We start from the raw sequence: 26,246 nt of genomic DNA, 5'->3' as shown, positions 1-26,246 counted from the left end.
TAATGTTAAGGTAGGGTAATGGGGCTCTTCAAATGAAGTACTTGAGTGGTTTGGCCAAAAGACATTTTCGTGGAGATCAACTGATTCAATTCTGTCACAAAAATAAGTTTACATAACAGAAACTCCAGACTGGAATCTCAAAAATATAGCAAAAAGGATGGATTTCTACTCACCATAAAGATAACAAGCTGAGTTGCAAACATGCACAATGGAAAAAAAAGCTGTTACACATCTAGCTTTCAGCCAAACCCTCCCCCAGAAAAGAGACAACACACACACACACACACACACACACACACACACACACACACACACACACACACACACAATCAAGCACACCTCGCTTACACATGATTGCAATTTCTGGCAACTCAGACCAGACTGCAACTGTCACATTAAATGAAAGCAGCACTCTGGAAAGGGGAGGGGGAGGGGGAGGGGGAGGGGAAGGGGAAGGGTAGCGGAAGAGAAGAGTGCTGACTGACAAAGCACACAGGCACCAGATGGAAATATGACAAATCTGCTGCCAGGCGCAGTGTCAGGAGGCTGTTGGGGCAGGGAGGTAGGAAGGGGAGTACCCAAGAATCAGGAAAGGCAAGAAGCGAGGGATGGGAGAGAAACAGGGAGCAGAAAAGGCTACAAGCAGGAAAGGGGAAGACAGGGGAGTGCATTGGCAAAAGGCAGTGTGGCACACAGAGTGAGGAGACATGAATAGGGAGGATGTGATAGGGCAGAGGGGCTGGAAAATGTTGGATGGCACATGTGGAAGCATTACATTAACATAGGTTGAGGGTAGGATAAGTTTGGGAGTGGACAATGTGTTGTAAAGATAACTCCCACCTGTGCAGTTTGGAAAAGCTGGTGGTGGAAGGAAGGATCCATATGGCCCATGCTGTGAAGCAGCCATTAAAATTAACTATGTTGTCTCCAGCTGCATGTTGTGGGGCAGGGTGGTCTACTTTGCTCTTTGGCATGAAGATATCATCAATAAACCTGAGCCAGACCAGCAGTTTGAGGTTTTGGGAGGCTAAGACGATTCCTCTCGAGAGCCCATAAATCGGTTGGCATAGGAGGATGCCATGAGGGCCCGTGGCTGTGCTGCAGATTTGTTTGTATACCTTCCTTTCAATGGACAAGTAGTTGTGAATTAGGATAAAGGTAGCAAGGTGCACGAGGAATGAAGTAGTGGGTTTGGAGCTGAAGGAAGTTCGGAAAGATAGTGTTCAATAGCAGTAAGAACACGGGTATGAGGGATGTTGCTGTAAAGGGAAGTGACATCAACAGTGACAAGTACAGATCCAAAATGTAAACAGATGGGGATAAGGAGAGCTGGTGAAGGAAATGGTGGATATCTTTGATGTGGGATGGTAGATTATGATAAATTGTTGGAAGTGTTGGTCAATGAGTGCCAAAATTCTTTGAGGGGAGCACAATATCCAGCTACAATAGTGTGTCCAGGATTGTTGGGTACATGGATTATGGGGCTGTAAAAGATGGATCTGTGGGGTGTCACAAAGGTGGGGAGGGAAATGGACTTTAAGCAGGGATTGGAAATTACGGACTTGTGGGATGGGATCACCCAAATAATTACATCAATGAAACATGTGAGAGAACTGAGAAATTCTGGGATTGCAATGAGACCAGAAGAATGTTCACTGAAATTAACAAGATCCTTGAAACAATGAACATGGGTTGTACAACATGGAAGATGGCACATGTCTAACCATAACCAATATAGTACAAGCCACTAATTACTGGAGAACATACTGCAACAAGTTTGATATGGATAAAGGTGGAAAACTTAGTTGTGCAAACATTCCAGTAAAGAAGGAACCCAACATCTTACAAGTGGTCCAAAAAACTTTAGCTAAACTGGGAAAAATAACAAAGCACCTGGATATGACCTTACACTACTGACATGATCAAAGCATCTTGAGATTTGGGTTTGGAAATCATGTACAACATATGTAACTACATATAGACTAATGGTACGTGGATAGAAGACTGGACCATGTCGACAATGATTCTGTTTCATAAGAAATGAAACATACAGCATTTTGCAAACTACAGAGCCATTTCATTAATTTCACTTGCCAGCAATATTCTTCCAAATGTCATTCATGAATGCCTGAGAACCTACTTAAATACAGATATACCACTAGAGCAAGCTGGGCTTATGTATAATAAAGAACACTAGCAGATTCACAATGTTGGACAGATAACTGAAAAAGAGAATTCAATACCCCTTTAGTTCTTTGCTTCTTGGACTACAGCCACACTTTTGATGGAAAGAACTGAGGAACATGCTAGCAGAAATGGGCATTACTGATCATCTTATTATCCTTATCAGAAATCTCTACTCCGATAGCACTGCATTAATCAGATTTGGTAAGACTATTTCAAATTCTTTTGAAACATTTAAAGGGAGTCACATGGGGTGCATTCTATCACAACTTCTCTTTGTAAGATTTGCTGATGACACCACACTGTGCACAGGATCACAAGTGGAAATTAAGGAGCTACTGGATAGAGTTAAGAAAAGGAATGAGAAACTTGGATTGTCAGTTATACGAAAAAGACCAAGATCATGATAAAATTATTTAATTGGATAGATAAAAAATTTACTCACCAAGTGGCGGCAGAACATACACATGAAAGACTGTTGTGAATGGCAAGCTTTCAGAGCCAGTGGCTCCTTTTAGGCAGATGGGTTGAAGGGTTCTGCCTGAAGAAGGAGCCACTGGCTCTGAAAGCTTGCCATTCACAACACTCTTACGTGTGTGTTCTGCCATCACTTGGTGAGTAGATTTTTTATCCATCCAATACAATAATTTTATCAATAAGTGATTGTTTTCATTGTTATATTAGCCCAAGATCATGGTAAGTAACAGAGGTGACTTACTACCAGCTAATATGAAGAAGCTGATCATTTCGTTTATGAATGGCAACTACCAATAAACATAGAAAAATGTACGTTAGTAGAGATGAGTAGCAAAAATGTTTGAGTACACCATTAGCAGTGTGCTGCTTGACAGTTACGTTGATTAAATATCTAGATGTAACATTACAAAGCAATATGAAATGGAATTAGCATGTTGAGATAAGATTACAGAGATTAGGTCTCATATGAAGGCAAATCGACAGTCGATTTTTACTTCCATTTTCAAATGGAACAGGAAAGGAAATTACTAGTAGCAGTACAGGATATCCTCCGCCATGCACCATGTGATACCTTGTAGAGTATGTATGTATGTATGTATGTATGTAGATGTAGATTTACCTGGGCTCACTGGTTAAGAAAAAGTGTGGCTTTATACAGGGAATATGATGTAGAACTTTTCTGGGGAGAGATGCTACACTGAAGCTGACAGTGATTTGTAAAAATGTAACCTTAAACAGACATTCTACATTGAGTGTGCTGAAATCTCTGATTTGTTTTTTCAGTTTTCCTTTACGGCTCTGAAATTTGGGCATTAACTGGAGCGGACAGCAAAAGAATTGATGCTCTTGAGATGTGGACATATAGGAGGTTGCCGAGAATATAATGGATGGACAATAAGACCAACAAATCCATCTTTCGAGAACTCAGGGTGGAGAATAGGTTGTCCAATATTTGTTTCCAGCAGCAATTACAGTTCTTTGGCCAATAGTTCAACAAAAGAAGGATAACTTGGAAAATGTGATCATCCAAGGCAAAGTTGGTGGGAAGATACTGCAGGGAAGACTACCGAGATGGTAGAGGGAGCAGATAAAGGAGAAGACACACCAAACATGTAGCCAGCTACTCAAAGATGTAGAAGACAGAGAAAAACTGAGACAGACTGTAAAGAGGATTGTGTGATGGGTTACCAACTTTTAACAATGAAGGATGGAGTGTTGACGACAAATAATTACCTCAATAAATCCATCTTGTAGGTGAGGAAGGATGTCTTGCACTTCGGTGATGAGAGAATCTAATTCAACTCCTGTTACTTTCTTTTTCTTATTCTCACTCGGGGCTTCCACATGGCCACTTGCAGTTGGCTAGAATATAACAATAACCACTCTGTCACATCATTTGATACATATTATTCAGCAGTATTAAAAACAACTACAGGTTTGCTATTTACAGTGGCGGGTTACAGGAAAATACACCAGTTAATCAGATAATATATGTTAATAGTACAAGACATTGTGTGTTTCAATAAAGTGCAGTGGAGAACATGGGTGTACAGTGAAGGTAGTAGTTGACGGGGTAACTACTGATTGATCTCTATGCATGTTTTAACCTTATGTAAAACTTCAAATGTCAGATGCCATATCCAAATTAATATTGGAAGTTACGACTTCTCTTGTGACTGTAAAACTGCACTGCAATCAAAATGATTTGGCATTAGAATACATGTTCACCATTTGATTTGGCAATTTTAAATCTTAAGTGTCAATTCAGTTTTACGAAACTCAATTTCACACAAGCTAGACTAAAAGGAGCCGTATTTACATCATACTTTCATAAACAACAGTCCTTACAGCTTAAAGTGCCATATGACATGCTGCAATGTAAAAGTCATATGCTGCCAATTTGTTTCTCATGTGCAGCAGAGCAATATACTATTCTAACAGTGGGTACTAGTGTGCCAAAATATGCTTTCAGTTGCAAAGACTGTTATTTATAAATATATAGTAAATGCAGCTCTTACTCTCTCCTGACACCTTCTCCTTCATTTCCACTTGTCCTCACTACAGGTAGGTCGCTCTCATCCTGAAGCTAGAGTGACCTGCCCTCTTATCTGACTTCCCAAACTGTCCCTCTTTTTTTCCTGAGGAATGAACTAATAGTTATAAAAACTACGGACCTTTTTTTCGCCTTTAAGCTGTGACAAGCTAATGGCAAGTATACTGAGAAAGGGCCCACTCATATCCATATCGGACAAAGCCAGGATAATAATGGAATATGCTTACAACTGATTCAAAGTATCAGCTTAACCCATAATATTATTTATGCTCAATTCTATAACATGCCAAACAAATAAAAACAGTTTACAGGTAGCAGAAATAGCAATCAATAGCACACATACAACAGATGACGTGCCAAGTTCTGGGGCATCCATTAAGGATAACAAACTGAGGTGGCACTAGCATCTAGACAAATTAACCAAAAAGCTCATTAATGACTAATTTGCATTTAGAAATCTCTCTCACTGTCAATGGAGGTAGAGACATATGGCACCTTGTCATTCTTCAATGTCCTTGATCGCCGTAAAGCAAATCGGTGTCTCAGCCACAATGTTTACAGAAACCCACCCACACGGGCCGATATTTGCATGCTAACAGCTATCACTGACAATTGCAGAAACATTCAGAGGATCTTGGTGCACCAAGCAGAAGCCATCTCAGATGCTGAAAACCTGCTGAAGCAACTGAGCCACTTACAGAAAGTATTCTAGGAAGACGGCTACAACAACCACCAGATTTTTTTTGCATGTCATGTTGTTGAAAACAGAGAAACCGAAGGACCCTGAGGAGGACTGTAAGAAGCTTGTGTTGTTGCTGTTCTGTGGCTCAGTAAAAGGACAGATTAGCCAGCTCCAAAAGAGGCATAAAATCAATTCAATCTTCAGTGCTCCAACAAATATTTGACAACTCATGAAGTCTGTGAAAGATGATGAAGGCCTCAGAATGCAAGGAGTATATAAAATATTGTATCGGTATGGGCAGTTTTACATTGGATAGACCGCGTGCACTATTGAACAGTGCTGTGCAGGACACAAGGTGCATTCATCTCCAGTACCCTGAGAAATTAGCGTTAGCAGAGACATCTGTTATTACATAGACTAGAAGTTTCTAGGACAGCATAATATAAGAAGCCACCAACATAAAACTTTGTGACAACATTCTCAATAAAGATGGTGGTCTTCAGCTAAGCACAGCTTGGGACCTGGCCATCAGAAGGTTGAATCGGGCCTACAGTGTGAGCAATGAAAACATTACCTTATATAGCAGTGGAGCAAACATCGTGAACATCACAGAAGACATAGCAGCCGTATACAGATGGTAGCAGCAACCAGAAGACAGTGAACACATGACAATGACCAAGTAGTACTTGGCTGAAAGCTTGTGGATTTTAAACCGCTTGATGTGGCTGGAAGCTTGAGAGAATTTTATCAATAACAATTCACAGTGGAAATTAGAATAAGCTCTAGTTCCAGATGTTGCCACTGTCTTCAGTCCGAAGACTGCTTCCACGCAGCTCTCCATGCTAGTATATGCTGTGTAAATCTCTTCATAAGTACTGTAACCTTCATCCATCTGAACCTACTTATTGTATTCAAGCATTGGTCACTATCTACACTTTTTACACCCCACACTTCCTTCCATTACCAAACTGATAGTTTCTTGGTGCCACAGGATGTGCTCTATCAACAAATTCCTGCTTTTAGTCAAACTGTGCCATATTTCTTTTTCCCCCAATTCAATTCAATACCTCATTTTTTTACATCCAATTCAATATCTCATTTTTTATTCAGTCTACTCTCCTTCAGCATTCTTCTATGAGACGCAATTCCGAAAGTTTCTTGTCAGAATTGCCTATTGTCCCTTTTTCACTTCCATATAAGGCTACGCTCCACAAAAATACCCTCAGAAAAGACTTCCAAGCACTTAAATTTATTTAGATGTTAACAACTCCTCTTTACTGAAATGCTTTGTTTGCTACTGCCCATCTGCATTTTTGTATATTTCATACTTCAGCCATCATCATTTATTTTACTGTCCAAATAACAAAACTAATCTACTATTTTATTTGTCTCATTTCTAATCTAATTCACTTGGTACTGCCTGATTTACTTTGGCTATATTGCATTACCCTCATTTTACTGATGTCAATCTTACAATCTGTTTTCAAAACACTATCCATTATGTTCAGAATTACAATGTCACTGGCACACTGCAAAGTTTTTATTTTCTCTCCCTAAACTTTATTTCCCTTAACTAAATTCTCCATGGTTTCCTTCACAGCTTGCTCAAAATACAGACTGAATAACAGTAGGGATAGGCTGCAAATCTGTTGCATTCTCTTTGTAACCACTGTTTCCTTTTCACGTCTTTCAACTCTTATAACTGGAATCTGATTTCTTTACAAGTTTTAAATTACTCTTCTGTGCAAGTATTTTTAACCCTGCTACCTTTAAAATTTCAATTAGCATAGTTCACACAGTACTATCAAAACCTTTCCCTAAATCTACAAATGCTATAAATGTAGGTTTGCCTTCCTTCATATATCTTCTAGGATAAGTCTTAGTGTCATTGTGTGATCCTACATTTCTGTGGAACTCAAATTGATCTTCCACAGGACAACCTTTTCCATTTTTCCATTCTCCTGTAAATACAAGGGTGTGCTGAAAAGTAATGTCTCTGAATTTTTACAGTGAAAACGCTTACAGATTTTTAAATACAACAAACATTATTAACATTCTACACCTTGTATTCTTCAGGCTTACATATTTATTTCTCAGTGGCAACAAACACATTTCTTCCAACGAGAGACCAGTTTGTCGATACCATCACTGTGGAATATCTGACTTTGTTGGCGGAGTCACAATCTTTTCTCTGCTTGCACCACTTCATAACAATGTCACATCCTCAAATGTGTTCTTTAAGTTTTTGATACAGATAGAAAGGAGATGGGGCCAAGTCAGGACTGCACAGAGAATGATCAATGACAATGAAGCCAATGTGTCGGACTGCTGAAGATGTCACAGTGCTCATGTGTGTTCTGGTATTGTCATCCTGGAGGAAAGGGTGCTCCACGTATGAATGAACTTCTTGAATTTGAAACTTGATTACAGCACATTGTTAGTCATTGCTTTATAAAAAGGGAGAAAGGGATAATGTAGATAATTTTAGACCCATTTCTATGTCATCAGTGTTTGCAAAAGTTATCGAAAAGGCTGTGTATGTAAGGTTAATTGATCATTTTGTATCACAAGATTTGCTATCAAATGTACAGTTTGGCTTTAGAAGTTGTTTGACAACTGAAAATGCTATATTCTCTTTCCTCTGTGAGGTACTGGATGGGCTAAACAAAAAGTTTCGAACGCTTGGCGTATTTTTTGATTTAACTAAGGCATTTGACTGTGTTGATCTCACAATATTGCTCCAGAAGTTGGGTCATTATGGAATAAGGGGAGTAGCTCACAACTGGTTCACCTCTTACTTTAGCAACAGGCAGCAAAAGGTCATTATTCACAATGTTGATAACGGCTGTGATGTGGGATCTGAGTGGGGTACTGTCAGGTGGAGGGTGCCCCAGGGATCAGCATTGGGGCCGCTCCTGTTCCTTATTTATATAAATGATATGCCCTCTAGTATTATGGGTAACTCTAAAATATTTCTGTTTGCTGATGACACTAGCTTGGTAGTAAAGGATGTTGTATGCAACATTGACTTGGTTTCAAATAGTGCAGTACATGACCTCAGTTCATGGCTTGTAGAAAATAAACTAACATTAAATCACAGTAAGACTCAGTTTTTACAGGTTCTAACACACAATTCAACAAAACCTGACGTTTTAATCTCACAGAACGGGCATATGAATAGTGAAACTGAACAGTTCAAATTCCTAGGTGTTCAGATAGATAGTAAGCTGTCGTGGAAAGCCCACGTTCAGGATCTTGTTCAAAGACTTAATACTGCCATTTTCACTATTCGAATGGTATCGAAAGTGAGTGATACTTCGACACGTAAATTAGTCTACTTTGCTTATTTTCATTCACTTATGTCGTACGGTATTATGTTTTGGGGTAACTCTCCTCATTCTAGAAGGATATTTTTGGCTCAGAAACAGGCGGTTCGGGCAATAAGTGGTGTGAGTTCACGAACCTCTTGTCGACCTCTGTTCATGAGTCTGGGTATTTTCACATTGGCCTCTCAATATGTATATTCCTTATTGTCGTTTCTTGTTACCAATATTAGTTTATTTCCAACAATACGCAGCTTTCACTCGGTTAATACTCGGCAGAAATCAAACCTCCATTTGGATCGGACTTCCTTAACTCTTGTGCAAAAGGGTGTGCAGTATAGTGCTGCATCCATTTTCAATAAGCTGCCACTCGAATTAAAAAATCTTAGCAGTAGTCCACGCGCTTTCAAATCGAAACTGAAGAGTTTCCTCATGGGTCACTCCTTCTATTCTGTCAAGGAGTTCCTTGAAAAATTAAGCTGATTCTCATTGTATTGCTGATGGTGTTTGCTTAAACTTATGGACTGATTTTCTTTCAGGTTCTTGAACATTTATTTTTATCTGTTATTACTTTTATGTTGTAAGTTCATGTACTGACACGTTCCATGACCTTGGAGATTTTCTCCTCAATTTGGTCCTACGGAACTTGACATGTAAATAAATAACATAGTTACATTACACACCATTGTATTAAATGCTACAATTCGGAGCCCTCTAGTGGTCTAGGTCTTCGAGTGCTCTGTCAAATTCTTTGCCCAGTATATCTCCCATCCTATCGTCGTCGTCACCAGCACCACCTACGTTCTTTTTCCTTTCTATAACACTGTTTTAAAGTTAATTTCCCTGTGAAACTTCTCAATATAATGTTTCCACCTTTCAGCTGTCCCTTCTTTTCCTAGTACTGGTTTTCCATCTGAGCTCTCTATTTTCAAATAGCTGCTTCTCTTTTCTCCAAAGGTCTCTAATTTTCCTACATGTAATATCTTTGCCTTAGTTATACATGCTTCTGTACCTTACATTTGTCCTGTAGCCATTCCTGCTTAGCCATTTTGTATTTCTATCAATTTCACTTTTTAGACATTTTTATTCCCTTTCGCCACTTCATTTGCTGCATTTTTATATTTTTTCCTTTCATCAAATATTTCCTGTGATATCCAAGGATTCCTAGTAGGTCTTGTCCTTTTGCCTGTGTGATCTTCTGCTGCCTTCCCTATGCCAACTCTCAAAGCCACTCATTTGTTTTCTATGGTAAGCCTTTCCTGTATCTATTTAACAACTACAGATAGAAATTAATAATGAAACAATTTCTGACTAAAATTAATACAAGTCTATTTCACTATGCATGTGTTGTAAAGTTCCATTTGACTTAGTGATTGTGGAAACCACATGGTTATCAACTGAATCACTATCTAATACCAGTCTGCTGTTGACACTTTCACTCATGATAGATACTGCAAGGAAGACATTAAGGGCAGATTGGTGCAAGTCTAGCTGCCTGGTCTAGAAATGAGTTTGAATTAAAAGTGAACATCAATAGTGAGGTAGATGTAAAATTGTTGCAGTACACCATACTGCATTTCCATTAAAGGCACAACAAAAGAGTAGCAGTTTAGGCTTTTTAAGATCAACTTTCATGTTACAACTATTAAACAAAGGCTAGTTGTATAAGACAATATTATGAGAAGGAAAGTTGCTACTCACTATATAGCAGAGATGCTGAGACACAGATAGGCACAACAAAAGACTCTCACTATTATAGCTTTTGGCTGTTTAGGCCTTCGTCAACAACACACACACACACACACACACACACACACACACACACACACACACACACACAAATGCAACTCACATACACGACAAGCAGTCCCACGCAACTTAAACCATGCTGCGAGGAGCAGCACCAGTGCATGGTAGGAGTGGCGAATGGGTGGGAGTAAGGAGGAGGCTGGAGCGGAGAGGGATAGTATGGTGGGGGTGGTGGACAGCAAAATGCTGCAGGTTACACAGAGGGCAGGAGAGAGGTGGGGTGGGAAGTAGCGGAAAAGGAGAGAAGTAAAAAGACTGGGTGTGGTGGTGGAATGACGGCTATGTAGTGCTGGAATGGGAACAGGGAAGGGGCTGGATGGGTGAGGAAAGTGACTAATGAAGGTTGAAGCTAGGAGGGTTACGGGAATGACAGATGTATTGTGGGGAAAGTTCCCACCTGCAAAATTCAGATTAGCCGGTGTTGATGGGAAGGATCCATATGACACAGGCTGTGAAGCAGTCATTGAAATGAAGGATATTATGTTTGGCTGTGTGTTCAGCAACAGGGTGGTCCACTTGTTTCTTGGCAATAGTTTTTCAGTAGCCATTCATGCCGACACACAGCTTTCTGGTTGTTACACCTATATAGAATGCAGCTTAACTTGTAGGCCACATGACTGGTCTCACAGGTAGCTCTGCCTTTGATGGGATAGGTGATGTTAGTGACTGGACTGGAGTAGGTGGTGGTAGGAGGATGTATGGGAGATGTCTTGCATCTAGGTCTATTACAGGGGTATGAGCCTTTAGGTAAGGGATTGGGAGCAGGGGTTGTGTAAGGATGGACGGCAGAATACCACTGTGGGAGGGGTGGAAAGGGTAGTGGGCAGGACATTTCTCATTTCAGGGCACAAAGAGAGGTAAATGAAACCCTGGCAGAGAATGTAATTCAGTTGCTACAATCTTGGGTGGTACAGAATTATGAGGGGAATGCTCCTCTGTGGCTGGATGGGGAACGTCGGGAAGTGGTGGGAGACTGGAAAGATAAGACACAGGAGATTTGTCTTTGTACAAGGTTGGGAGGATAATTACGATCAGTGAAGGCTTCAGTCAGACCCTTGGTATATTTCGAGAGGGACTACTCATCACTACAGATGTGGCGGTCACAGGTGGCAAGGCTGTATGGAAGGGACTTCTTGGTATGGAAGGGGTGGCAGCTGTCAAAGTGGAGCTATTGCTGGTGGTTAGTAGGTTTGATAAGGACAGACGTATTGATGTAGCCATCTCTGAAGTGGAGGTCAACATCTAGGAAGGTGGCTTGTTGGATTGAGTAGGACCAGGTGAAGCCAATGGGGGAGAAGTTGTTGAGTTTCTGGAGGAATGTGGATAGGGCGCCCTCACCTTTGATCTAGGTAACAAAGATGTCATCAATGAATCTGAACCAGGTGAGGGGTTTAGGATTCTGGGGTTTTAGGAAGGATTCCTCTAGATGGCCCATAAATAGGTTGGCATAGGATGGTGCCATGTGGGTGCCCATAGCCATATCCCAGATTTATTTGTAGGTAATTCCATCAAAGGAGAAGTAATTGTGGGTGAGGATATAGTTGGTCATGGCAACTAGGAAGGATAGTGTTGGTTTGGAAACCATCGGGCATTGGGAAAGGTAGTGTTCAATAGCGGTAAGGCCATGAGCATTAGGGATGTGGTGTACAGGGAGGTGGCATCAATAGTGATGAGCAAGGCACCGTTTGGTAAAGGAACAGGAACTATGGAGAGTCGGTGGAGGAAATGGTTGGTATCTTTCATATAGGAGGTTGAAGGCGTTTGTCCACAAGAGCAAAGAGTCTCTCACATCCTGGGTGATTAGGTTTATGGACTTTAGGAAGCATGTAGAAGGTAGGAGTGTGGGGAGTGGTAGGGATAAGCAGAGAGATAGAGTCTGGGGAGAGGTTCTGGAATGGGCCTACGGATTTGAGTAGTGACTGGAGATCCTGCTGGACTACTGGAATGGGGTCACTGTGGCAAGGTTTGTAGGTGGAAGTATCTGACAGCTGGTGGAGTCCTTCCACCAGGAAATCCTTGAGGTTCAAAACAACGGTGCTGGAGCCTTTGCCTGCAGGTAGGATTATAAGGTCAGGATCAGTTTTTAGATGGTGGACTGCAGTTCTTTCTGCAGATATAAGGTTAGTTTGCATGTTGAGGGATTTGAGGAATTATGGTGAGGCAAGGTTTGAGGTTAAGAAATTCTGGAAAGTTAACAGGGGATGGTTTGGAGGTAGTGGGGATGGATCCCAGTTGGATAGAGGGGTGAATTGAGTTAGGCAAGGTTCAATATTGGTCTTTGGTTGTGTCTGATTGGTAGGGTTAGTAGCAAAAAAGTGTTTCACTGTAGTGACCGGGAGAAGGAGAGATGGTCTTTAACAAGTCCTGCATGACTGAATTTGGGAGTGGGGCAAAAGATGAGGCTTCTGGAAAGGACTGATATCCCTGTGGGGCTAAGGCTTCTGGAGGAAAGGTTCATTACTGTGTTGCAGGTCTGTTTAGGTTTTGGATTCTGTGTGGTGGTGGGAGGGAGTTTTGGAGGGTGGGGTAAGTGTAGAAGGTCTACGAGACATGGTCTGTCAGCTATGAGGGGATGTGGGGGAGATTTGGAGGTCGTTGTAGAGGCGGTGCACAGCAGCACTTCAAGGTGGGAGTAGGAAGTGAGCATGAGGAGAGCTTTTAGAAGTGGAGTTGTGAATGTTACTCAAGTTCCTGCAGTGCAAGAGTTTCAATGTGTGTTATGGGTTCCAGGAATTTGGGATTGCATAGCAGGAGATTTTTGTGGGTGGAGAGAAGGTAATGCAAGGAGGATTGGGCTTGATTCATATGGTTCTGCAGGACTATGTTAGTGAGAGCTAAGGATTGGCAGAACCTGAACAGGTGGAGGTAATTGTAGGAGAGGGGGTGGGAGCCAGATATGGGTTAATTTGATGGTAAGGCCATTAGAGGGTACTCCATGAGCCAAGCAACAAGGCAGGAATAATATGTGAGACCGAGATCTGGCTAGGGATAAGGAAACTTTTCTGTATTGACACAGATGGAAGGAGCAAGGATCCACGGTGGTGGAAAAATACGAAAAATTATGTTGCATAAGAAATAAACTGGTAGTTATTGAGGATGGGCTGTACAAAAGAAGACCCAAACTCAACAAGAGTAAATAAATTTAATTTTTAACACAAAGAAGAAAACACTTTACAAGTACAATAAAGATACATCATTATTCACATGTCATACTTTTCTTTGCTTACACAATGAAAACTTGAAATAATGTTAAATTTTGCCAACTACAATCCAGGCATGCACTGTAAAGCAACAAAGAAACAAAATAACTAAGATGTAATACCAACCTGGATGTCCTTCGTGTCTGTAGTTTTTGAAAACTCCGATGAAAAATAGCTATTTTTCTGTGAACTCGGGGTATCAAAACATGACAGAACAGATTCCATCAAGAAATCAAATTTAATTGTATCACTGCATTCAAGTTAAGTACATCAATACAATTTGATTTTATGCAGTAGTAAATGTTCTTTCAGCATACGTGCATTACAAAAACTAAACATTACACAAGTTAAGCTCTAAATCAATGATTATTCACTCATATAGTGCAATATTAAATACAACAGAGAATAAGAACAACCTTTTTTCCCCTCATTACTGTTGACTATATATTTGCAATGAGGAGTTTCCACATGCTCCAATTCCAGTGTTGACTCCAGTAGAGGGACCCACTGCACCAGTCTCCAAGGATGAGGTTGCCGAAGCATTACAGAAAATGAAAAATGGAAAGGCAACGGGGCCAAATGATCTTCCTGCAGACTTGGGGAAATCAAAACACTGGGATTCAGCTGACTGGTTGACAGATTACTTTAATAAGATCATTGAGGAGGGAACGATTCCAGCTGACTGAACATGTAGCACAACAGTTCCAATTTGGAAGCAGAAGGGAAGTCCAGCTCAATGTAACAACTACTGCCTAATACGCCTTCTGTCACACACCGCAGAAGTATTCGAGCGCATCATTGATAAAAGGATCTAACAAATTATCAGTCTCTCCATCAATCAATGTGGTCTCGTGAAGGGCTGTGGGACGACACATGCTATCCACGCAGCTTGCCCGCTTATCGAAAAGCACCGCGAGAAGTCAAAATATCTACACCTTGCCTTTCTCGACCTCGAAAAAATCTTCAGAGAAAATCTTCAACAGTTAGACTGGGATGAGGTGTACAAGGAACCCAATGCTAATTTAAAATATAGCTATTTCATGATATACTTGTGAGAGAATTTGAAGACTGTTTCCCCAAGAAAGTAATTAAATCTAATTATAAGAAACCATGCAAAGAACCTTGGCTTACTAAACGAATAAAAATATCTTGGAACCACAAAAGGGAACTGTATCTAACAACAAGAAAGAGTAATGACCCAGAAACAGCCAAATATTATAAAAACTACTGTGCCACATTAAGAAAGGTTATTAAAAAGTCCAGAAGCATGCGCATCATGTCTGAGATTAATACCACTGATAACAAAATCAAAACAATTTGGAATATTATTGCAAGGGAGACAGGGCAACCAAGACTTCAGGATGACGGCATTACCATCAAAGCGAATGGAAACTTGACAAACACCAAGCCAGAAGTCAAAAACATTTTGAATAATCATTTTTTAAATATTGTAGAGAAAATAGGATCTAAATGTTCATTAGAAGAAGCAACGCAGTTAATGGAAGAGGCCTTACCCACACCATTTGATACAATTGAAATTCCACCCACCTCTCCTCCTGAAATTAGGAAGATAATAAACTCTCTCAAGAATAAAAGTTCACATGGAATTCATGGCATTTCCAGCAGGATAATAAAAGCTTGTTCCCAAAAGATAAGTGAGATTCTTAGCCACATATGTAATAGCTCTCTGAAGCAGGGTATTTTCCCAGATAGACTGCAGCCACTGCATAAAAAAGGGGATATGTCTGATGTCAACAACTACTGCTCAATCTCTCTTCTGACTGCCTTATCCAAAATTCTTGAAAAAGTAATGTATTGTAGAGCAGCTTCACACGTTTGTAAAAACAAAGTTTTAACAAAATGTCAGTTTGGTTTCCGGAAAGATTTTTCAACGGAAAATGCTATACATACTTTCACTAATGAAATATTAAATGCTCTGGGTAAACGGAAGTCACCCGTCGGGATTTTTTGTGATCTCTCAAAAGGTTTTTGATTGTGTAAATCATGGAATACTCCTAGATAAGCTCAAGTACTGTAGTATGAATGGGACAGCACTCAAATGGTTTACATCATACCTAACTGGAAGAGTGCAGAAAGTTGAAATAAGCAGTTCACATAATATGCAAAAAACTGGTGATTTCTCAAATTGGGGAACAATCATGATTGGGGTGCCGCAAGGTTCTGTCTTGGGTCCTCTGCTGTTCTTAACATATATTAATGACTTGCCATTCTATATTCACAAAGATGCAAAGCTGGTACTTTTTGCCAATGATACAAATATAGCTATCACACCAAACACACAAGAATTAACTGGTGAAATTGTAAATGATGTTTTTCAGAAAATCATTAAGTGGTTCTCTGCAAATGGGCTCTCATTAAACTTTGACAAAACACAGAACATACAGTTCCACACAGTAAATGGAATGACACCATTAATAAATGTAGACTTCGATCAGAAATCAGTAGCTAAGGTAGAACATTTCAAATTTCTAGGTGTACGCATTGATGAGGGGTTGAACTGGAAATAATGCACTGAAGACCTGCTGAAACATTTGAGTTCAGCTACTTATGCTATTAGGGTCATTGCAAATTTTGGTGATATACATCTCAGTAAATTAGCTACCGTATTTACTCGAATCTAAGCCGCACCTGAAAAAAAGACTCGAACTCAAGGGGAAAAATTTCCCGAATCTAAGCTGCACCTGAATTTTGAGACTCAAAATTCCAGGGGAGAGAAAAGTTTTAGACCGCATCTCCAAATCGAAACAAAGTTGGTCCATTGTAACATGGGACACAATTTAGGTCGAATGGATGAAGATACAGCTACTGTAGTTTGGTTCGAGTCGTAAGCTTAACAGTTAAGCTTTACCAAGTAGCCATTGCTATGTGTCAGGCTCTCCGTCCGTATTTGTACGGGTACCCTTCCTTTTTCACGTGCTTCGTCTGGTTTCATTCGATTGCTTATTTTGCTTTGATCTGATAAGTGCCGTTCTCCTGTCACCGCTCGCGGCATGGCTTGCATTTGTGTGCCCTACCGCGGCTTACAATAAAAAAAAAAGAGAGAAAAATTGTCTCATAAGGGAAACAATGGCAAGAGACTGCTATTTGTTGTTACTTACACTGCTGCTTTCTTTGATCATGATCAAGAAGAACCAAATAGACTGCGTACGATAGATGTTCTGAACGAGAGTTTAGCGAAAATTTTTCTCCGTTTGAAAATCTTTGCAGACGCCTCTTCAGTACATTACATTCTGCACAGAAATTAGAGTCACCTTAGATTTAAAAATCTAGTCAGATGCCGTGCTTCATTTCTGACTGTATCATTATTCAACATAAGAATAATTAGGCAGACAGGATTTAAATGAGATAACAGCAAACACGAAAGAATACATGGCATAATGTTTACATTCTTCTACCTTTTCTTTTAATTTATTTACTGACGCAGAGGTTTTGCCGCCAGTATTTATCTTTGTGCTTGCAAAGCATGCCTGTGTAGCGCTAAATATATTCGACAGCAGAAGTTAGTTGTGGCGGCACCTACCAACATTTTTCAGAACTTCCGCTTACTTTGCACTCAATTCTAAGCCGCAGGCGGTTTTTTGATTTACAAAAACCGGGAAAAAAGTGCGGCTTATATTCGAGTAAATACGGTAACCACGCCTATTTTCATTTTCTGCTTTCGTATGGCATCACATTCTGGGGTAATTCATCATTGAGTGAAAGAGTGTTCATTGCACAAAAGCGTGTAATCAGAATAATTGCTGGAGCTCATCCAAGATCATCCTGCAGACACTTATTTAAAGAGCTAGAGATCTTTACTGTAGCCTCAATATACATATTCACTTGTGAAATTTGTTATTAACAATCCGAATGAATTCAAAAGTAATAGCAGTGTTCATGGCTACAACACTAGGAGAAAGGATGATCTTCACTACTCAAGGTTAAATCTAACTTTGCCTCAGAAGGGGGTAAATTATGCTGGCACAAAAGTCTTTGGTCACTTACCTGATAGCTTCAAAAGTCTGACAGATGGCCATATAGCATTTAAAAGGAAATTAAAAGAATTTCATAATGGCATCTCCTTCTACTTATTAGATTAATTTTTGGATATAGTAAGTGGGTAATCTCCCCCCCCCCCCCCCCTCCACACACACACACAAAAAAAGAAAAGAAATAATAATAAGTGTCATGTAATATTTTGTGTAATGTAATATCTTGTATAGACAACTTTTATTAACCTGATACGTTCCACATCATTACGAAGAGTTGTATTCATGATCTATGGAACAAGTACTAATCTAATCTCTTGACAGAGTACCACACAAGTTCATTTGGCTTTCCCTGAGAGTACCCATGGGGTACCGGAAGGGCTCATCAGGTGGGTCAGACCACTCTACCAGAACCCGAAGAGACGGATACAGTTAGCTGCCAGACTATCTGACGACTTCCCTATTTCCATGGGAGTTCATCAGGGATCTGCTCTCCCACTGCTCCTATTTATCACTGCAGAAAACCTCACTCTGAAAGTTACTGTACGCTGATGATGTGCTACTGACCAGTGAAGATAAGAATAATCTACAACTTCAAGTCCAAGCCTGGAATGACTGCCTTGCAGATGTAGGACTACGGCTCAATGTGTTGAAAACAATTACCTTTCCACAGATTTAAATGATTCTGCAACCATCAGAATCAATGGTGTCGACCTCCCAACAGCAAGGACTTGTTAAGTGGCTGGGCTCAACAATTGCTGCTGATGGAAATCTCAGTGCAAAAATCTTCAACCACCTTAGCACCGCATGGCTCAAATGGCGTTCCATTACTGGAATACTATGTGACAAGAAAATTCCAAACAGGCTCAAAGCAAAAGTATACTTATCGGTAATGCTGGCCTCCAACAAAAGAAGTAGAGCAACAACTTGCTGTTATGGAGACATAAACGCTTTGGTGGACATCGGGATTAACACTGCATTACCATGTCACAAATAATGAAGTTCGCAGGCTATACAGCGTTGCACCAATAGTAGACTAAATGAGAGAAAGCGGCCTATGTTGGTATGGGCATATCCTTAGAGCAAACAAGAAAAGTGGCAAAGACTAGTTTCAACCTAAATGTAAATAGGAAATGGTGAGCAGGATGACCAAGGCAGCTATGGCTTGACACCCTGCATGAAGACTTCAAGATCTCAGGCCTTCACCCTGATCAGGCACAAGATCGCAAGAAGTCGCAACAACGAGCCAAAACAGTGGACCCCGCTGGCATGTGGGACAAATGTTAAGGAAGAAGAACATGATGATGAAGAAGAAGACTGTTGACTATATATTGAGACTTATTTTTACATGTAAAAATTATTTCATTTACTCATTACTGCATTACTTTTGCTATGAGTTTAATCAAATGTATGATTATGGCAAATTTTCTCATTTTGATAACATTATTTCTACTATGACATTTGTTGGTAACAAGATGGGGATCACTACTGGAAATGTTCTTGTCGGAAGGAACTCTGGGCCAAGTATTTCTTTGACACAATCCACATACTGCCATCTGTACATACTTAGCTGAGTCCTATTCAGAATGACAGCACTGGAGAGTTTTTGTGTATGAAATTTGAACACTAGACCCTTTCTTATCTACCTACAATCACAAGCACTTTACTTCTTTAAAAATTCTCTGATCATTTTTCCAGCCATTTTTCTTCTTATTCTTTTCATTATTGTTTCCTGTACTGGCCACTTTTGTTAAGAAACTGCTTGACCATTTATTAAGATATAATAACAAACTCAAATGAATTTTCAGGTGCAGACAACTCAATCAACACAAATCGAAACACCCTTTCAACATATTACACACAGGTACACTTCCCCTAGCTGCACTCTGTCTTTATGTAATGTCAACTGATATGATGATACTTCATTTAAGTTTATTTATTACTTATTTATAACTGTCCACATTTCTGAGACAGTTGCAACACTTATCTCTCCTTCATTTTTATTCTGTAAAAAACTCATTTAAATGTTAATTTGAAATGGATGTTGGAAAATTAGCAACTTTTGGTGAAAGCTACTACGAGTCTAAACAATATTTTCACTTTCTGTGAGAGGTACATATACATGTTTATAATATTTTGAATATTCAAAACTTCCAATGCAAATAAGAAATTGCTAATTAATGCTTAAAAAGATTAAAATTATTCCATCAAAGGATACATATCAGGACATATCTGCATCAAAATGTCTATGTCTGCATCTACTTTGAAAGTAGAATGATAATCTCTCATGAAAATCTTCTCTGAAGCAGTATCAGTTAATACAGAAATATATTCTTCCAATTTTTTCTTTGTAACCTCTTCCGAATGTAATTCTCTGTAAAATAGTTTCAATTTAAATTGATTAGAATACTGCAAATTTTATAATGACAATATTATATGCTTACACACAAAATTTCACAATGTCCTCTGCACCAATGCTGTTAATGTTCTACTCCACAAGAACGAAGGGAATGGCATAAATATCTGTAAACCTTTAGCCTCCTCTCTACAACATATGATATTCACTAAAATTATCACCAATGATATAGCAAAGCAGTTTTAAGAACAGTTTATGACTATGACAATGATTAATTTTTTTTTTTTTTTGGTGGTTTTAGGGCGCAAAACTTCTATGGTCATTAGCGCCCAGCCCGTGACGTAGAAAACAGGAAAAAAACGAAATTTAAAATCAGCAGCAATGGGAACAAGGTCATAAAATTTGAAAAACTAAAGGCAGAAGGAATGCTTAAAAATCCACTATAGAAAGGGGTTGGTTGTCCCCAAAAAAAGCTTCAAATGACTGACGTCATTTCACTGTCACTAATAAACTGTAGAACGCGGTCAGCTGAGCGCGTGTCATCTGCTAAAATCGACGATAGATCAGGCGATAGCTGTAGACGGGAGCGTAACGGATTAAAATAGGGGCATTCAATTAAAAGGTGTCTGATCGTCCACAGCTGAGAGCAGTGGGGACAGAGTGGGGGAGGATCACCGCTTAAAAGATGTTGATGACTAAAAAGACAGTGCCCTATCCGGAGTCTAGCTAAAATTACCTCCTCCCGACGACGCGTTTGGGAGGAAGAGGTCCAAGCGCAAGGAAGGGCTTTCACTTCCCGCAATTTATTATGGGGAAGTGTTGACCAATGCGCATGCCATAAATGAGCAACTTGGCGACTTAAACCGCTCCGTAGATCGGTAAACGGAAGAGACTGAATAGCTGCCCGAGGAAGAGAGACTGCAGCCTTGGCCGCTATAACGGCCGCCTCATTTCCACAGATACCAGCGTGTCCAGGGAGCCAGAGGAACGCCACTGAGACGCCCCCCAGGTGGAGCAAGCGCAGACAGTCCTGAATCCGGTGGACCAGAGGGTGCACAGGGTAAAGAGCTTGGAGACTTAGGAGAGAGCTGAGAGAATCTGAGCAGATTACGTACTGTATCCGCTGATGGCGGCGGATGTAGTGGACAGCCTGGAGAATAGCGTAAAGCTCCGCAGTATAAACCGAACACTGGTCGGGAAGCTGAAAGTGATTTGGGGTGACGCCAACAATATAGGCACTCCCTACACCTAACGATGTTTTCGAGCCATCGGTGTAAATAACTGTGGCTTCCGTCATTTGTGCACATAGAGCAGCAAATGCTGCAAGTGTAGGGGTACCATCCTTGGGAAATTGACATAGGTCTCTGAGCAAGTCGATCCGGGGATGGAGCCAAGGCGGTGCTGTACCCCAAGTTGTCAAGAAGGTTTGAGGAAAGCGGAAGGAAAGAGAATGGAGCAGTTGACGGAAGCGGACTCCCGGGGGTAGTAGGGAGGAGGAGCGGCCTGCATACCCGACATCAAAGGAGGCGTCGAAAAAAAGGTCATGGGCTGGATTAGTAGGAATGGAAGACAGATGGCTAGCATAAGGACTCAGAAGGACTGCCCGCCGATTGGACAGTGGAGGTTCAGCAGTCTCAGCATAAAGGCTTTCCACAGGGCTGGTGTAAAAAGCTCCAGACACTAAACGTAATCCACGGTGGTGGATAGAGTCGAGACGCCGAAGAATAGACGGCCAAGCAGAGGAGTAGACTATGCTTCCATAATCCAATTTCGAGCGCACTAAGACGCGATAGAGGCGGAGAAGGACCACTCGGTCCGCTCCCCAAGAGGTACCATTCAGGACACGGAGGGTGTTAAGGGAACGCAGACAGCGAGCCGAAAGATAGGAAACGTGGGAGGACCAGCACAGTTTTCTGTCAAACATAAGACCCAAGAATTTAGCGACGTCGGAAAACGGAAGGTTGACAGGACCTAGATGTAAGGAGGGCGGAAGAAACTCCTTACGTCGCCAAAAATTAACACAAACGGTCTTACTGGGTGAGAAACGGAAGCCGGTTTCGATGCTCCACGAGTGGAGGCGATCGAGACATCCTTGAAGACGTCTTTCAAGAAGGCTGGTCCGTTGAGAGCTGTAGTAGATCGCAAAATCGTCCACAAAGAGGGAGCCCGAGACATCAGGAAGGAGACAATCCATAATTGGATTAATGGCGATGGCAAACAGTACAACACTCAGCATGGAGCCCTGGGGTACCCCGTTTTCTTGGGAGAAAGTACGGGAGAGAGTAGTGTTCACCCGCACCCTAAATGTGCGCTCTGCCATAAATTCGCGAAGAAAAAGGGGCAGCCGGCCTCGAAAGCCCCAAGAGAACAGTGTGAGGAGGATGCCTGTCCTCCAACAGGTATCGTATGCTCTCTCCAGATCAAAAAATATTGCTACCGTTTGGCGTTTCCGGAGGAAATTGTTCATGATATAAGTGGAGAGAGCAACAAGATGGTCAACGGCAGAACGATGCTGTCGGAATCCGCATTGGGCTGGTGTTAAAAGACTGCGGGATTCCAGCCACCAAGCTAAACGGTAATTCACCATACGCTCCAAAACCTTACAGACACTACTCGTGAGAGAAATGGGGCGATAGCTAGAGGGGAGATGCTTGTCCTTTCCAGGTTTCGGAACGGGAACGACAATAGCTTCCCGCCACCGCCTGGGAAAGGTACTGTCGGTCCAAATTCGATTACAAAGGCGAAGGAGGTAACGCAGGCTATGGGTTGATAAATGTAGCAACATTTGGACATGGATACCATCCGGTCCTGGGGCGGAGGAGCGAGAAGAAGAGAGTGCATGTTGGAGTTCGCGCATGGAGAAAACAGTATTGTAGCTTTCGCGATTTTGAGAGGAGAAAGCAAGATGTCGCACTTCCGCTGCACGTTTCTTCGGGAGAAACGCTGGCGGGTAATTTGAAGAGCTCGAAATCTCAGCAAAGTGCTGACCCAATGAGTTAGAAATTGCGACGGGGTCCACTAAGGTATCATGCGCGACAGTGAGCCCAGAGACCGGGGAGAAACTAGGCGCGCCTGAGAACCGTCGAAGCCGACTCCAAACTTCCGAGGAGGGAGTGAAGGTGTTAAATGAGCTAATAAAGAATTTCCAGCTTGCCTTCTTGCTATCGCGGATGACGCGACGGCATCGCGCATGGAGCTGCTTATATCGGATACAGTTGGCCAAAGTTGGATGGTGACGGAAAACGCGAAGAGCACGTCGCCGCTCACGTATTGCGTCACGGCATGCCTCATTCCACCAAGGAACTGGGGGGCGCCGGGGCAATTCGGAGGTGCGTGGTATTGAACGTTACGCAGCTGTGAGAATAACGTCGGTAAAATGTGTGACCTCATCGTCGACGCTGGGAAAGCGACGGTCATCGAATGTCGCTAGAGACGAAAAAAGTGTCCAATCGGCTTGGGCAAACTTCCAGCGTCGCGAGCGCATATATGGCAGTTGAGGCTGCAGTCGAAGAACACATGGAAAGTGGTCACTCGAGTGTGTATCATCAAGGGCGAACCATTCGAAGCGCCGAGCTAGCGGAACAGTACCGACCGCAAGATCTAAATGAGATAAATTTGCCGTGGAGGCAGACAAAAATGTAGGGACCCCAGTGTTGAGGCAGACTAGATCCGCTTGGTGGAAGACGTCTAGCAATAGTGAGCCACGTGGACAAGGATGTGGAGATCCCAAAAGCGGGTGGTGGGCATTGAAGTCCCCAACCAGCAAATAGGGGGGTGGAAGCTGATCAAGAAGATGAAGGAGATCAGCTCGTGCCAGTGGTGTAGACGAAGGAATGTATACCGTACAAAGAGAGAACGTGTATCCAGAAAGGGAAAGACGGACGGCGACAGCTTGGAAGGAAGTGTTTAAGGGGATTGGGTGATAATGGAGAGTATCATGGAGCAGAATCATGAGTCCTCCATGGGCTGGAGTGCTTTCAACAGAGGGGAGGTCATATCGGACGGACTGAAAATGAGGGAGAACAAAGCAGTCATGGGGACGCAGCTTTGTTTCCTGAAGACAGAAGATGACCGGCGAGTAGGATCGTAAGAGGATCGACAATTCATCCCGATTGGTGCGAATGCCGCGGATATTCCAGTGGATAATGGACATAGGGTGAACAGAAAATGGAGAAACGTGACCAAGGGTGCTGTCAACTCAACGACTGCTCAGAGCTTGCGACCGACAGCATGGAATGGCATTCAGTCGAAGGCAGAAGATCCTGATCCATAGGTTGGTCAGGAGCAGCTCCTGCCACCAACGATCGGCCAGTTGACCGGCCACCAGCAGTGCGCCTCGGCGACACAGATGATGGCCGAGGGCGATTTCCGCCAGGTGGTGCTGTAGATGGGACACGCCTTGGCGGAGAAGGAGAGGAACTGTGTTTCTTCGTAGCCTTCTTGGAGGTATGATGTTTAGATGAAGGAGGAACCGATGGTTGTGAAGTTGCAGTATGTAAAAACTCTTCACGAGAATGCTCTTTTTTCGAAGACTTGGCGTCTGACTTTTGGGCTCGAGATTTAGCAGAACCCGACGAAGGGTGAGCCATAGAGTGGGCAGGCGAAAGTGGTGAGGTTGAACGGGCGATCTTTGCGCTGGCCGATCTGACGGCCGTGGTACTAAATGTGAGGTCGCAAGTCTGCGTGGCCGCCTCCTTTGTTGGCCGAGGAGAAGCAAGGACAGTGCTGTATTTTCCTTTCTGAGGCACGGTGGGCTGTCGACTGGCGAGTAACTTTCGAGCAGCAAAGGTCGACACCTTTTCCTTCACTCTTATTTCCTGGATGAGCTTTTCATCCTTAAAAACGGGGCAATCTCGAGAGGAAGCAGCGTGGTCACCCATACAGTTGATGCAGTGAGGGGATGGAGGTGGACAAGCACCCTCATGGGCATCCTTGCCACACGTAACACATTTGGCCGGATTGGAACAGGACTGGCTGGTGTGATTGAACCGCTGACATCGATAGCAACGCGTAGGGTTTGGGACATAAGGGCGAACAGAAATTATCTCATAGCCTGCTTTGATTTTTGATGGGAGTTGAACTTTGTCAAATGTCAAGAAGACAGTGCGGGTTGGAATGATGTTCGAGTCAACCCTTTTCATAACCCGATGAACAGCGGTGACGCCCTGGTCAGACAGGTAGTGCTGAATTTCTTCGTCAGACAATCCATCGAGGGAGCGTGTATAAACGACTCCACGCGAGGAATTTAAGGTACGGTGCGGTTCCACCCGGACAGGGAAGGTGTGGAGCAGAGAAGTACGCAGCAATTTTTGAGCCTGGAGGGCACTGTGTGTTTCTAACAACAGGGTACCATTCCGTAATCTGGAACAAGACTTTACAGGACCCGCAATTGCGTCGACACCTTTCTGAATAATGAAAGGGTTGACCGTGGAAAAGTCGTGACCTTCGTCAGACCGAGAAACAACAAGGAACTGTGGCAACGATGGAAGAACCGTCTGTGGCTGAGACTCAGTGAACTTACGTTTGTGAGCAGACATAGTGGAAGGTGAGGAAACCATTGCGGAAGAATCCCCCATGATTACCGGCGTCTCCGATGGCGCGCTCCTCCCTTGTGGGGGCCCTCACCGAGGGCACACCCGCCTTAGGTGATTGTTCACACCTCAGGTCACACCTCCCGACAAACGGACGGAGGGACCAATCGGCACTTTCGGAAGGTATCAGCTCGGGTAATCACCCCTCCCTGGGCCTGGCCGTTACCAGGGGGTACGTACGTGTCCTACCTGTCTACCCAGGGCGGGGAATTACGCGTTACCCCGTCACCGGCTACGCATGGAAGTGCGTGGGTCGGCCTTCAGACACGCACAGGGAGGAAAAAAGAGAAAGGGAAAGGAAAGAAAAGGGGGTCTCAAACGCCGCAGCGGAGAAAAGGGCAAGGAGAAGAGGGAAGGAAAAGAGAAGGACAGAGGAAGGACGAGGACTTGCAAGTGTAAAAGCAAGGAATTTGGAACAGTCAGTTTCGAGCGTCCGTCTCCGGACGTAGGCACAAACCATACTCCCAGAGGGGGAGAAAGGGAAGGAAAGAGACAGAGGTGAGGGGGGGGGGGGGGGGGGGGGTGAAGATGGGGGACGGGGAGGGATGCGGAAAGGGAAGGGAAGGTATGCAGCCCGGAAAG

The 26,246-nt window shown here is 42.5% G+C and overlaps 1 protein-coding gene across 6 annotated transcripts in view; it reads right to left on the bottom strand.

Moving 5' to 3' along the window:
* LOC126458067 (activating signal cointegrator 1 complex subunit 2) overlaps positions 1 to 26,246 on the bottom strand; it is a 158,974-nt gene that overhangs the window by 54,106 nt on the left and 78,622 nt on the right. For all 6 annotated transcript variants that reach the window (XM_050094873.1, XM_050094870.1, XM_050094868.1 and 3 more), the window contains exons 8-10: positions 19,936 to 20,091; positions 13,855 to 13,978; positions 3,895 to 4,023 (exon numbers count right to left, since the gene is read on the bottom strand). In XM_050094873.1, the coding sequence (XP_049950830.1) occupies positions 3,895 to 4,023; positions 13,855 to 13,978; positions 19,936 to 20,091 (409 nt within the window). The remainder of the gene's footprint in view (positions 1 to 3,894; positions 4,024 to 13,854; positions 13,979 to 19,935; positions 20,092 to 26,246) is intronic.

This window comes from Schistocerca serialis, chromosome 2 (genome assembly GCF_023864345.2).
Source record: "Schistocerca serialis cubense isolate TAMUIC-IGC-003099 chromosome 2, iqSchSeri2.2, whole genome shotgun sequence".
In the NCBI taxonomy this organism is placed as follows: Eukaryota; Metazoa; Arthropoda; class Insecta; order Orthoptera; family Acrididae; genus Schistocerca; species Schistocerca serialis.
Note: the sequence above shows the minus strand (reverse complement) of the source record. Positions and strands in the feature narration are given on the sequence as shown.